The sequence below is a fragment of the Pagrus major genome, chromosome 6 (genome assembly GCF_040436345.1).
Source record: "Pagrus major chromosome 6, Pma_NU_1.0".
NCBI classification, from domain to species: Eukaryota; Metazoa; Chordata; class Actinopteri; order Spariformes; family Sparidae; genus Pagrus; species Pagrus major.
In genome coordinates this window covers 448,350-462,708 of record NC_133220.1, presented here as the reverse complement: position 1 = coordinate 462,708, position 14,359 = coordinate 448,350, and the positions used below count along the sequence as shown (strand labels likewise).

The 14,359-nt window shown below is 47.3% G+C and overlaps 1 protein-coding gene across 2 annotated transcripts in view; it reads right to left on the bottom strand.

Moving 5' to 3' along the window:
• Nucleotides 1-14,359, bottom strand: part of pik3c2b (phosphatidylinositol-4-phosphate 3-kinase, catalytic subunit type 2 beta) — a 44,512-nt gene that overhangs the window by 10,610 nt on the left and 19,543 nt on the right. For both annotated transcript variants that reach the window (XM_073469110.1, XM_073469109.1), the window contains 20 exons: nt 13,710-13,821; nt 13,512-13,591; nt 13,233-13,296; nt 12,859-13,005; nt 12,704-12,737; nt 12,127-12,322; nt 10,061-10,183; nt 8,921-9,088; nt 8,249-8,363; nt 6,852-6,994; nt 6,441-6,629; nt 6,256-6,349; nt 5,902-5,996; nt 5,309-5,489; nt 4,999-5,106; nt 4,136-4,228; nt 3,885-4,014; nt 739-875; nt 166-335; nt 1-60 (listed from right to left, as the gene is read on the bottom strand). The exon at nt 1-60 is cut by the window's left edge and continues 97 nt beyond it. In XM_073469110.1, coding sequence (XP_073325211.1) covers nt 1-60; nt 166-335; nt 739-875; nt 3,885-4,014; nt 4,136-4,228; nt 4,999-5,106; nt 5,309-5,489; nt 5,902-5,996; nt 6,256-6,349; nt 6,441-6,629; nt 6,852-6,994; nt 8,249-8,363; nt 8,921-9,088; nt 10,061-10,183; nt 12,127-12,322; nt 12,704-12,737; nt 12,859-13,005; nt 13,233-13,296; nt 13,512-13,591; nt 13,710-13,821 — 2,439 coding nt within the window. The remainder of the gene's footprint in view (nt 61-165; nt 336-738; nt 876-3,884; nt 4,015-4,135; nt 4,229-4,998; nt 5,107-5,308; nt 5,490-5,901; nt 5,997-6,255; nt 6,350-6,440; nt 6,630-6,851; nt 6,995-8,248; nt 8,364-8,920; nt 9,089-10,060; nt 10,184-12,126; nt 12,323-12,703; nt 12,738-12,858; nt 13,006-13,232; nt 13,297-13,511; nt 13,592-13,709; nt 13,822-14,359) is intronic.

Here is a 14,359-nt window from a genome sequence, read left to right as displayed (position 1 = left end):
TTGTCTCCTCCGTTGATGACGTACGCCATGTCAGAGGTGAAGACGAAGGGGGCGCGGTCCCTGCAGGTGTCACATGACCCACATCACGCACCAATCACAGGTTAACAGACATAACATACCTGCCCCAGGGTTAGGGTTAGGGTTAGACGACGTCATGACTCTTACCGTTTGATGTTTCCAAACATCTGTGCGTGTCCCAGGAACTTCCCGAAGTCGATGTGGAACATGTGACCGCTGGTCTTCAGCATGATGTTGTCGTTGTGGCGGTCACAGATTCCCAGGATGTAGGTCGCCACGCAGCAGCCGGCACACGAGTAGATGAAGTTCTCCACCGCCTGAACACAGCAAGTATGACTCTACCTTTACTGTGACTGTACCTGAGGTTCACACCTCTCAGCTCAACATCTGCCAGAGTGTGTGTTCAGTACAGCTGTGTGTACAGCTGTGTGTTCAGGTATGTGTACAGCTGTGTGTACAGGTGTGTGTACAGGTGTGTGTACAGCTGTTTGTACAGGTGTGTGTTCAGGTATGTGTACAGGTGTGTGCACAGCTGTGTGTACAGGTGTGTGTTCAGGTATGTGTACAGGTGTGTGCTCAGGTATGTGTTCAGGTATGTGTACAGGTTTGTACAGGTATGTGTACAGGTGTGTGTACAGGTGTGTGTTCAGGTGTGTGTTCAGGTGCGTGTACAGGTGTGTGTACAGGTGTGTGTTCAGGTGTGTGTACAGGTGTGTGTACCTTGTCGTATTGCTCATCAGTAGGGTTGTGTTTCTGCAGCCAGTCGGCCAGCGGTCGGTCTTTAAAGGACCCAGTGACTCCGTGTTCCACCTGGATCTTCCTCAGAGTGTCAGCGTGAGGAATCATCTCCACCATACCTGAGAACATGTAACAACAAACCTGAGAACAGGTAACGACACACCTGAGAACAGGTAACGACACACCTGAGAACAGGTAACAACACATCTGAGAACAGGTAACAACACACCTGATAACAAGTAAAGACACACCTGACAACAAGTAATGACACACCTGAGAGCCGATAACAACACACCTGAGAACAAGTAACAACACACCTGAGAACAGGTAACAACAAACCTGACAACATGTAACGTCACAGCTGACAACAAGTAACACACCTGACAACAAGTAACAACACACCTGAGAACAAGTAACGACACACCTGAGAACAGGCAACAACACATCTGAGAACAGGTAACAACAAACCTGACAACATGTAACGTCACATCTGACAACATGTAACGACACACCTGACAACATGTAACGACACACCTGTCAACATGTAACGACACACCTGACAACAAGTAACAACACACCTGAGAACAGGTAACGACACACCTGACAACATGTAACGACACACCTGTCAAGATGTAACAACACACCTGTCAAGATGTAACAACACACCTAAGAACAGATAACAACACACCTGACAACATGTAACAACAAACCTGACAACATGTAACGACACACCTGAAAACATGTAACGACACACCTGTCAACATGTCACGACACACCTGAGAGCATGTAACGACACACCTGTCAACATGTCACGACACACCTGAGAACAGATAACAACACACCTGAGAACAGATAACAACACACCTGACAACAAGTAACGACACACCTGTCAACATGTCACGACACACCTGAGAACAGATAACAACACACCTGAGAACAGATAACAACACACCTGAGAACAAGTAACGACACACCTGAGAACAAGTAACGACACACCTGAGAACAGATAACGACACACCTGAGAACAAGTAACGACACACCTGAGAACAAGTAACGACACACCTGACAACATGTAACGACACACCTGACAACATGTAACAACACACCTGAGAACATGTAACGACACACCTGAGAACAAGTAACGACACACCTGACAACATGTAACAACAAACCTGACAACATGTAACGACGCACCTGACATCATGTCACGACACACCTGAGAACAAGTAACGACACACCTGAGAACAGGTAACAACACACCTGACAGCATGTAACGACACACCTGACAACATGTAACGACACACCTGACAACATGTCACGACACACCTGAGAACATGTAACGACACACCTGTCAACATGTCACGACACACCTGAGAACAGATAATAACACACCTGTCAACATGTCACGACACACCTGAGAACAGATAACAACACACCTGAGAACAAGTAACGACACACCTGAGAACATGTAACGACACACCTGAGAACAAGTAACGACACATCTGAGAACAAGTAACGACACACCTGAGAACAAGTAACGACACACCTGACAACATGTAACGACACACCTGACAACATGTAACAACACACCTGAGAACATGTAACGACACACCTGAGAACAAGTAACGACACACCTGAGAACAAGTAACGACACACCTGACAACATGTAACAACAAACCTGACAACATGTAACGACGCACCTGAGAACAGATAACAACACACCTGAGAACAAGTAACGACACACCTGTCAACATGTCACGACACACCTGAGAACAGATAACAACACACCTGAGAACAGATAACAACACACCTGAGAACAAGTAACGACACACCTGAGAACAAGTAACGACACACCTGAGAACAGATAACAACACACCTGAGAACAAGTAACGACACACCTGAGAACAAGTAACGACACACCTGACAACATGTAACGACACACCTGACAACATGTAACTACACACCTGAGAACAAGTAACGACACACCTGACAACATGTAACGACAAACCTGACAACATGTAACGACGCACCTGTCAACATGTCACGACACACCTGAGAACATGTCACGACACACCTGAGAACAAGTAACAACACACCTGAGGACATGTAACGACACACCTGAGAACAAGTAACGACACACCTGACAACATGTAACAACAAACCTGACAACATGTAACGACGCACCTGTCAACATGTCACGACACACCTGAGAACAAGTAACGACACACCTGAGAACAGGTAACGACACACCTGACAACATGTAACGACACACCTGACAACATGTAATGACACACCTGTCAACATGTCACGACACACCTGAGAACAGATAACAACACACCTGAGAACAGATAACAACACACCTGAGAACAAGTAACGACACACCTGTCAACATGTCACGACACACCTGAGAACAGATAACAACGCACCTGAGAACAGATAACAACACACCTGAGAACAAGTAACGACACACCTGAGAACAAGTAACGACACACCTGAGAACAAGTAACGACACACCTGACAACATGTAACGACACACCTGAGAACAAGTAACGACACACCTGAGAACAGGTAACAACACACCTGACAGCATGTAACGACACACCTGACAACATGTAACGACACACCTGACAACATGTGATGACACACCTGTCAACATGTCACAACACACCTGAGAACAGATAACAACACACCTGAGAACAAGTAACGACACACCTGTCAACATGTCACGACACACCTGAGAGCAGATAACAACACACCTGAGAACAAGTAACGACACACCTGAGAACATGTAACGACACACCTGAGAACAAGTAACGACACACCTGACAACATGTAACGACACACCTGACAACATGTAACAACACACCTGAGAACATGTAACGACACACCTGAGAACAAGTAACGACACACCTGACAACATGTAACAACAAACCTGACAACATGTAACGACGCACCTGTCAACATGTAATGACACACCTGTCAACATGTCACGACACGCCTGAGAACAAGTAACAACACACCTGTCAATCACACCTAAGAAAACCTGTCCTCCTGGTAAACACCTGTCCTCCTGGTAAACACCTGTCCTACACCTGTCCTCCTGTGGTATACACCTGGTGTTTCCTCACCTCGTCCTCTGCCAGTGGAGAAACATTTGAAGATGACCATTCTCATGTCCAGACCCTCCTGGATCCAGATCTTGTTCATGATCCGGATCACCTGCAGAGTCAGCATGTCCTGCCGCAGGTCGTCTCCTGACTGGACAGAGACATCAGCCGGGGTCAAAGGTCAGCTCACAGAGGTCAACATGTGCTGATTGACCTGAGTTAAGACAACTGTTGAAGCACACTGAAAAGGTAAAAACATGGAGAGGTTTTACCTTGAAGATGACGTTGATGTTGTCTCCCAGAGGATCAAGGTTTTGGAAGGACAGTTTCAGAGGAACGGCGTTGGAGTTGAAGAAGGAACACGACTATAAAGGATGAGAAGAAGAAGAAGAAGAAGAAGAAGAAGAAGAAGAAGAAGAAGAAGAAGAAGAAGAAGAAGAAGAAGAAGAAGAAGAAGAAGAAGAAGAAGGAGGAGGAGGAGGAGGAGGAGGAGGAGGAGGAGGAGAAATTTTACTGTGTCCATGTGACGTCTCAACATCTCCTGATCTCATCCTGATGATCCTGATCTCACTCTGCTCTCCTTCTCTGAGTCAGTATGTCTTATCTCTGATGTCAATTCAGAATAAACGTCCAGAAATCCAGTTAGAAATCAGAGAAATGAGCCCACTCAGAACCCCCCTGAGAATCATCCTGTCTTTAAGTCTTCTTCAGTATTAAAGTAATCCACAGAGGAACGAGTGGATCAACAGCTGCAATCTAAACGGAGGCACATGTGAGTGTATTGTGATGTTTTTGTTCCAGATTCAACTCCAGATTTAAACCAGGACTTTTCAAACTGGGGATCATTTTTATCTACTTTTAAATCAGTTCCTCCTGAAGGGAACATGAATGTCCGAACCACATTTATGACCATCCGTCACAGAGATGTTGACATATTTCAGTCTGAACAAGGAGCTGAGCTGATGTTAGCATCCTCTGAGCCGTGATGCTAATGTGGCTGAAAAACCTTTTCAGACACTGAGCTTTAGTTCTGTATAAAATGATCTTATGTTTGAGACTTGAAACCAGCAGTGGCTAATGAATATACAGATAAACAGCTGTGTGTGTGTGTGTGTGTGTGTGTGTGTGTGTGTACCTGGATGTTGATTCCTGTGACGAGCAGCGCTGGGTTCAGTGGAAGTCTGCAGCTGCTGTTCACTGAGAAGAACTGCTTCATCTCCTCCAGACCCTCCCTGAGGACACACTGTGAGACACACACACACACACACACACACACACACACACACAGTATTATGATGTGTATTTAAAGACATCTGGTGGAAACTGACACCTCCAGGTGTTTTCCCAGGTTTTCCTGGGTGTTTGTCACTTTGCTCTTTAAACACTTTAAAATGATTCTCCAGGACCGCAGGTAACCTGGCAGGTAATGTTTCTGTCTTCCCCACCTGTCTGCTGGACGGCGTGGAGTCTCGGACTTTGTGGGCCACCTTGGCGAGGACGGAGACAAGCCAGCACTGACGGTCGAACTCCTCACGGAGACCCCGACCGACGCAGCACAGCAGAGCAGCCAGAAGGTGCTGATAGCGAGCACTGAACTGACTGTCCTGCAGGTTGTCCTTCAGCAGCCTGATGGACAGACACAGTCCGGGTTAAACCTGACTTACCTGAGTTAACCTGAATTTACTGAACTAAACCTGACTGAACTAAACTGAACCTGACTTACCTAAACTAAACCTGACTGAACTGAACTAAACCAGACTTAACCTAACCTTAATCTATCTATCTATCTATCTATCTATCTATCCTAAACTAAACCAGATTTATCTAAACTAAACCCGACTTACCTGAACTGAACCTAACTTACTTGAACTAAACCAGACTTAAGTAAACCTGACTGACCTAAACTAAACCAGACTTATCTAAACTAAACCAGACTCTGATCCAGAGAGCACTGATGACTACATATAAAATTCAGAGGTGATTAAAATCTACAAACTTGATGTGAGATCAAACTATTGTGATCAATAAATGAGCCGACCAGAAGAGGTAGTGAGCGATGCGAATGTCCCCGATGGCTCTCCGTAGGAGGAATCGAACCAGCGAGCTGTCCAGGTAACACTCGTACTTCAGAGCCTGAGACACAGAGACGGACACAGTGAGTGTGTTTCTGCTCTGATAATAAATATCATCTCATAATTCACTGTAACCTTCAACTGAAAGCTGTGGAAGGCTTTTAATGTGAAAAATCTATGCAGGAAGTGCAGAGTTTCATGACTGAACAGTCAATCAGTGAGTCAGACAGGAAGTGTGTCACACATATAAACCAGGAGAAGTTACAAAATAAAAGCCAGGTTCTCTGAGCAGCTGTCAAAATAAAATCGTCTCCTGTCACCTGGACAAGCTGAGGCAGGAAGTCCAGCAGCTCTGGATCAGAGATGGAGTCCATCCACTGAACAGCCGTCCTCCTCAGCTCCTGGTCAGGGAACCTGAAAGACACACGTGATAATGTCACTCAGGTGATCGTGATGGCGTCATAGCTTTAGATGGACAGGTTAGCGTCGGGGGGCGGGGACGTACGAGGCGTGGAGAAGTCCCAGGGCATCCAGGTGACCCAGGCAGGCCCACTGTCTCAGCAGGGCGTAGATGTCGGGCAGGCAGGACCACTGCCAGCAGGGGGCGCTGGCCAGGACCAGCGGAAGAGCTGCACTCTCTGCCTGACAGAAGGCCTTCTTCTCCCACAGCAGCCGCTTATCCTCCACCGTCAGCCTGCGCGCACACACACACACACACACACACACACACACACACACACACACACACACACACACACACAGCAAAGATCAGTGGTGTGGTGCTGACAACAAGCTGACTGACACAGTGTGTATGTGACACAAAAACATCAAACTTATTTATATCTTTACGTGTGTCTGTGTGAGCGTGTTTGTGTGTGCGTGTGTGCGTGCATATGTGCATGTGTGTGTGTCTGACCAGAAGACAGCCTTCTTGTGGAGGACGTCCTGCAGCTGGATCTGACTGATGGTGTCCAGTCTGGAGAAGTCGTACTGAGGACAGAAGTCTGCTGGAGGAGGAGTACTGAAGTGAACCTCGAACGACGACGTGGGAAAGTCCACCTGAGGGACAGATGGACAGACAGGTCAGAGAGACAGACAGACAGGTCAGAGAGACAGACAGACAGACAGGTCAGAGAGACAGACAGACAGACAGATTAGAGTGATTTTCCTTCTCAGATTGTTTAATTCGAGGATGTGGGTCTATGGTCTATGTATGTGTGTGTGTGTGTGTGTGTGTGTGTGTGTGTGTTCTATATAACCAAAGCTTTAACGAGGTCGTTAATCAGGCAAAAACACACAGTTGACTGAACTGAAACAAAGAGCCAGAGCCTGTGTGTGTGTGTGTGTGTCAGATTAAAGACAAGTTAATGGGGACAGCTGATGCAATAATGGACAAAAGACGTGATGAAAAGATGTCCTCAATCGGAAAACAGCTGATTTTTGGGGCAGTCTTCAGGAAATGAGTCTGTGACCCTGTTCAGACCTGGTATCAACATCCACCCTGAGTAATCTGATTACAGACTCTGAATCTTTGTCTCCTTCTTGTAAATTCAGCATTAAATGAAAACAGTAAGTTGTGTGTCTCCTTGTAAAAAGTGTCAGTTTGTGGCAGCATGGCTGCACCAGCCTGTCTGCTTCTGTGTCTAAAGTGCTAAAGTCTGACCTGCCAACATGTAGCAGCTGTTTGAACACACTGTTTACACTGATTTCACCATTTACACTCCATTTATGAAAGAAGAAACATTTTATTGATCTAAACATGTCACATTTTACAGATACACTAAACAGTAACCAGTATAGGCGACTTCTTTGTCCCCAGACTCCCTTAACAAATGTGTCAGTTTAGTGAGTTGTTGAGTTGGAGACACTTTATAAACTGTGTGAAACTCTGTCTCTGACTGATTCTGACTTATTTGTTCCTTCTTGTGAATTCAGCAAATGTTCTACATGAACTTCTTTCTGTCTTTGAGTAGAAACATGGAGTCTGTTTGTCAGTGATGGACGGGTTTGTCTCATATAGAGCAGGAAGTGACATCACATCACAGGTGGTCACTCAGGACAGATGTTGAAGTGACCGCAGGAAGTTTTATTCTGTTCAACTGTTTTAAACATGAAGTCAAAATCAAAACTAGATTTAGTGACTCAGTAACAGAGTCGATAGAGAAGGAGGAAGTCTTCCACTATCACTGCTGGTTGAAGTGAAATGCATGCTGGGATATTGTCTAAACGAGCGGAGCGAGAACACTTGAGGTCATCTGGACTCAGGATGTGACCTCTAATCGCGCGGACGTGCTGACACACTTCCTGTCTCACCTGCAGGATCACGCTGTCCGGCTGGCTGAAGTTCGGGGAGCTCGTCCGGGCATTTCCGTTCCTCCCCGGAGCCGAAGGCCACAGACCGAGTAACTTCCTGCCACATGTCAGGACACTGCACACACACACACACACACACACACACTCTCCCATCAGTTCACACACACTTCCTACAAGTATGTGAGCTGCTGCTGTGGAGGAAATGACATCATAAAGGCTCCACTGGAACTTGAATGTGAGTCCCTCAAACTGGTGGCGTCTCTGAATCACTCCGTTTCACCTGTGACCACACCCAGTAGTGATGTCACAGTGACCTGCAGCACACCTGGACCAGGTGAGGAGGTGTTGTGTTATTCTCAGCCGATATTAACTTCATCTCTGTTTCACTGTTTTTACAGACGTGGAGTCAGATGTCCAGATAGATAAATTCATATGAAGCTACAGCCAGCAGCTGTTAGCTTAGCTTAGCTTAGCTTAATTTAGCTTATCTTAGCATAAGGACTGGAAACAGGTGGAAACAGCTAGCGTGGCTCTGTCCAAATATCGAAAGTTAAACATTAACAGGTTTTATCAGGTCATGTGACCACTTCCTGTGTCAGAGGGTCATGTGACCACTTCCTGTGTCAGAGGGTCATGTGACCACTTCCTGTGTCAGAGGGTCATGTGACTCACTGTCTGAAGTTGAAGAGCGGCATGGTGACCCAGCCCAGAGCCTCGATGCTGCGCCGCTGCTTCCCCTTCTCCTCAGCTCCTCCAGGAGGCGGCAGAGAGCTGGCATACAGAGTGACGGTCAGCTGAGACTCTCTGGGCAGCTGGTTGATCTGCACCGGGAAGGTCACCCTGCGGGGGGAGACGGGGGGAGAGACAGAGGAGGAGTGAGAGGGGGGAGAGAGAGGTTTTGCTTTGGCAATATTGTGTAAAACATTCATGCCAATAAAGCTTGTTGAATTGAATTGAGAGGAGAGAGAGAGGAGGAGAGAGAGGAGAGAGAGAGGAGGAGAGAGAGGAGAGAGAGAGGAGGAGAGAGAGGAGAGGAGAGGAGAGGAGAGGAGAGGAGAGGAGAGGAGAGGAGAGGAGAGGAGAGGAGAGGAGGAGAGGAGAGAGGAGGAGAGAGAGGAGAGGAGAGGAGAGAAGAGAGAGGAGAGGAGAGGAGAGGAGAGGAGAGAGGAGGAGAGAGAGGAGAGGAGAGGAGAGAGGAGGAGAGAGAGGAGAGGAAAGAGGAGAGGAGAGAGGAGAGGAGAGGAGAGGAGAGGAGAGAGGAGAGAGAGAGGAGGAGAGAGAGGAGAGGAGGAGAGGAGAGGAGAGAGAGGAGAGAGAGAGGAGAGGAGAGGAGAGGAGAGGAGAGGAGAGGAGAGGAGGAGAGGAGAGAGGAGGAGAGAGAGGAGAGGAGGAGAGGAAAGAGGAGAGGAGAGGAGAGGAGAGGAGAGGAGAGGAGAAGAGAGAGGAGAGGAGAGGAGAGGAGAGGAGAGAGGAGGAGAGAGAGGAGAGGAGAGGAGAGAAGAGAGAGGAGAGGAGAGGAGAGGAGAGGAGAGAGGAGGAGAGAGAGGAGAGGAGAGGAGAGAGGAGGAGAGAGAGGAGAGGAAAGAGGAGAGGAGAGAGAGGAGAGAGAGGAGAGGAGAGGAGAGGAGAGGAGAGAGAGGAGGGAGAGAGGGGAGAGGAGAGGAGAGAGGAGGAGAGAGAGGAGAGAGGAGAGGAGAGGAGAGGAGAGAGAGAGGAGGCGTGAGGAGAGAGGAGATAATACAGGGGACTCTACAGGTGTTAACAGGTGTGTCCAGGTGAGGCTGTGATGTCATTGCTGTGACAGGTACGTACCTCTGGTCCCACACCACCAGGTGGAACAGGTATTTGCTGACCGACTGTTTGCTGGTGTGCTGCGGCGCGCAGAGCTCCGCCCCTCCATGAGTCAGAGAGCAGGACAGGAAGAAACCCTCGTAACTGACCAATCAGAGAGCAGCACAGGGACATGATGTCACACAGTTAATGAGTGAAAGTGATCAGGAGGAGCATCGTATTTATCAGCAGCTGACTGTCTCCACTTCATTCAAATTCAAATTCAAAGGAGCTTTATTGGCATGAAAGTTTCAACAATTTTGCCAAAGCAACAAAACACAATATACAATGTTGACAAAGTAAACAATTACAGAATAAATAATAGATATATGATTAATAATAATAATAATGATAATAATAATAATAATAATAATAGTAATAATAATAAAACAAATAAATTAATAAAGAATAGAAAAGAAAAGAGAAAAAAAAAAAAGTAAAGTGTGTGTGTGTGTGTGTGTGTGTGCGTATCAGTGTGCAGGTAAGTGGAGGAGATCATGTCCGGTGTTTGCAGCTTCTCTTCTTCTGTGGCAGCTTCACATATTCTGCAGCATCTGCAGCAGCGGCACTTTTCTCTCCCAGTAGATGTTGAGTGTTTTCTGTCTGAGAGTTTGCTGAAGTTTGGGCTTCTGTGTGTGATGTTGGTGTAGAGCTGGTTCTGATGTCTGTGTATGTGTCAGTGCAGCAGGAAGTGTCTGAGTGGACCGAGCCGACCCAGCCGCTCCTCTCTGGGCAGCCACGTCTGTCTGTTTCGGCCGCTCTCTCAGGCCCGGCTGTGGCTGCTGAGTCTACATAGTCAACGTTTTCCTCAGTGTCGGGTCGGTTACAGAGCTCAGATAATCTGCAGGGAGTATTGTCTGTTTAGGGCCAAACAGCATTGGAGTTTGCTTTGGGTTTTGGTTGTAGATGTCCAATAGTTGATGTAATTGTCTTTTTCTTTGCTATAATTTGGCGGGGCCGGATTGTGTGAGGGCGGTCTTGGTGCCCGGTGCTGTTGGAGCTGAGCCTCTGGACCAGCTGGCTGAGGGGACTCCTGTCTTTGCTCTCCTCTTGGCATTGTAGGGCTTTGTAGTGGTGGAGCCGGGCTCGCTGGCTTTGAGGTGTTGGTAGAATTTTATGGCTCTTTTTTGGATCCAACAGGGGAAATTGGCCTAATTCAGCTGTGCATCCGTTGTTGGGGGAGTTCCTGTGGACTTTGAGGATGCTTTGCAGATCTCTGTGTGCAGCTTTCCATTGGGTGTTTGTCCCATTTTTCAAAGTCTTGGTTCATGAGAGGGCCCCACACTTCACTGCCGCACAATAAGATTGGTTCAATTATGGATTGAAATATTCTGATCCAGATTTTGACAGGTACGTCTGTTTGAGGATTTTTTTATAGTCCAGAAAGCTCTTCTGCTCTTGTCTCGGAGATCTTTAATGGCCAGATGGAAATTTCTCGTCGATGTGATGTTTAGTCCTAAATATGTGTAGCTTCATTCTTCTTCTGTGGATAATAACCAGCAGCTCTCTCATCAACAACAGTAACTACAGCACCTGAACGCACCACGAAGCTCAGAGTGAACAGGAAGTGACGCAGACTGACAGCAGCTGGAGCCAACAGACATCATCAATCACTATACTGTGTGACCTCTCACATATATAATCACACGTCATCCACATGTTCAGTCATCACTCATTATTCTGACAGATCAGATTCTAAATCATGAAAACAAAAAGGTTTTTAAACGTGATTTATTTTATGATCTCACATCTTTTAATGTAAATTAAATCATAGGTCAGGAACTGTCGGATCAAAGCAGAATAAAGTGAAATATGAAGCAGTGCAGGTAGACCGCAACATTAACTGGAGACACTCAATAAAGTTGTAAAGTATGTACTTAAGTAGAATACTGAGTAAATGTACTTAGTTACAGTTCAACACCACACACACAGATGGGTGTGTGATGCTGACAGGAGGCCCTGCCTCCTCTCATAGGTCAAAGTTCAGGTCTGGTTCCCAGGCAGTCCACCTATTGTGTGTGTGTGTGTGTGTGTGTGTGTGTGTGTACCTGGCGGCCCAGGTGATGGGGATGCGGTGAGCGGCGTACACGTTGAAGGAGAGCACGTTGGTGACGAGGCCGGCCTCCTGCACCGGCGCCGTGCAGCAGTTGCTCTGCGGCGTCGTGTGGAAGTTGGCATTGAACGTGCTGCAGTACAGTTCCACCAGATCCAAGATGGCCGCCGTCAACTTCTCCACCACTTTCTCTGTGAATGGAGGAGACGACGCAGGGTTCATGTTGCTCTGTGTACAAAGACGAGGCTCCGCTCTACATCAGAGCTGCATGTCCCCGGAACTACTTTCTCCTAAAGAAATAGTCCCTCTGTCTCCACCCTGTCTCACCTCCACGAGTCAGGGTAGAGGAACACATTAACACATTAAAGCAGCCACACTGCAGATCTGGACTCTGGTCAGGATGAGACCAGAATAAAATTTAAGAAACAAAGTGTTTCAAGTGATCTGATACTGATCCATGTGGTCTACAGTCGATCACATGGATCAGTATCAGTGTGTCAGTGACAGGGAGTGAAGAAGTGTCGGCTGTGTTCACTGGACGTACTCTTTATTACTGAGCTGCTGGTACGTACCTCTGTTCTCTCTGACAGCCAGCACTGAAGCATCCTGGGAGGAAACCATGAAGAGAACAGAGTGAACAAGGTGAGGCGTCAGTCACAACATTTAAACCTGTTCATGTTTAAAGGAGCGCTTCAACAGCTGATCCACAACAAACACGTTGATTCACCTTCAGCACTTTGGGCTGCAGGCGACAGGGGCATGCTGGGAGCTGGCTGAGGGCGGACGTCACATCAGGTGTCTCCACGGCAGCCAACGAGCTGCAGAGTGCCTTCACTGATTGGACGAGACGCTCCACGTGCAGTGGCAGCTCCACCTTAAGAGACGCACAAGAGAAGAAGAAAAAAAGAAGAAGAAGACATTTTGTCAGACTAACTGGCCAAAGGACAGTCTGACAGCTGAAGACTGTGTTGACAAAATGTCGTGTTTTATTTGTGATGTTGTCAAACAAACACTGAACTTCAACTGTGAATGATGATAAACTTAGAATGCAGTAAAAAAACCTCCTGCTGGACCTCACAGGTGGACAGGTGTGTGTGTTACCTCTGACAGCAGGAAGGACTCAGCTTCATTATGAAAAGTGTCCAGCAGCAGAGTCAGAGCCTCCCTGATCACACACACACACACACACACACACACACACACACACACACACACACACACACACACACACAAAATAATACAATAAGTTTAATGTTTTTGTGTCACATATTTTAGATCAGTGAATTTCATTAATTTAAGCTGGACACCATAACAGCCAATCATCTGCAGCAGCAGACTCATTATTATTAATATAATTAAGGTCCAGGCCCCGCCCCTCACCTGGTGACGGTCTGTTTGATTGGACGCTCCTGCAGCAGGATGCTGTGGTTCATGGTGGACAGCGTCTCATCGTCTTCTTTCTGTCATTAAAAGTAAAAAAGTGATGACCTGAATCATCCTGCAGCAGACTGCAGCAGATAGCAGATAGCAGTGCGTGTGTGTGTGCGTGCGCGTGTGCGTGTGTGTGTGAGATCAGACCGTGCGGGACAGCTCGGTGTTGATGGACGATCTCTTGGTGAGAAACAGTCGGATGTCCCAGTCGAACTTCAGACACTGTTGAACAAACTCAAGACCGGCCAGAGTCTGAGAGCTGACAGACAGGTACAGAGAGAGACAGACCGGTACAGAGAGAGACAGACCGGTACAGAGAGAGACAGACAGGTACAGAGAGAGACAGACAGGTACAGAGAGAGACAGACAGACAGGTACAGAGAGAGACAGACAGACAGGTACAGAGAGAGACAGACAGACAGGTACAGAGAGAGACAGACCGGTACAGAGAGAGACAGACAGACAGGTACAGAGAGAGACCGGAAGGGACAGAGAGAGACAGACAGACAGGTACAGAGAGAGACAGACAGACAGGTACAGAGAGAGACAGACCGGTACAGAGAGAGACAGACAGGTACAGAGAGAGACAGACAGACAGGTACAGAGAGAGACAGACCGGTACAGAGAGAGACAGACAGGTACAGAGAGAGACAGACAGACAGGTACAGAGAGAGACAGACAGACAGGTACAGAGAGAGAGAGACAGACAGGTACAGAGAGAGACAGACAGACAGGTACAGAGAGAGACAGACAGACAGGTACAGAGAGAGACCGGAAGGGACAGGGAGAGACAGACA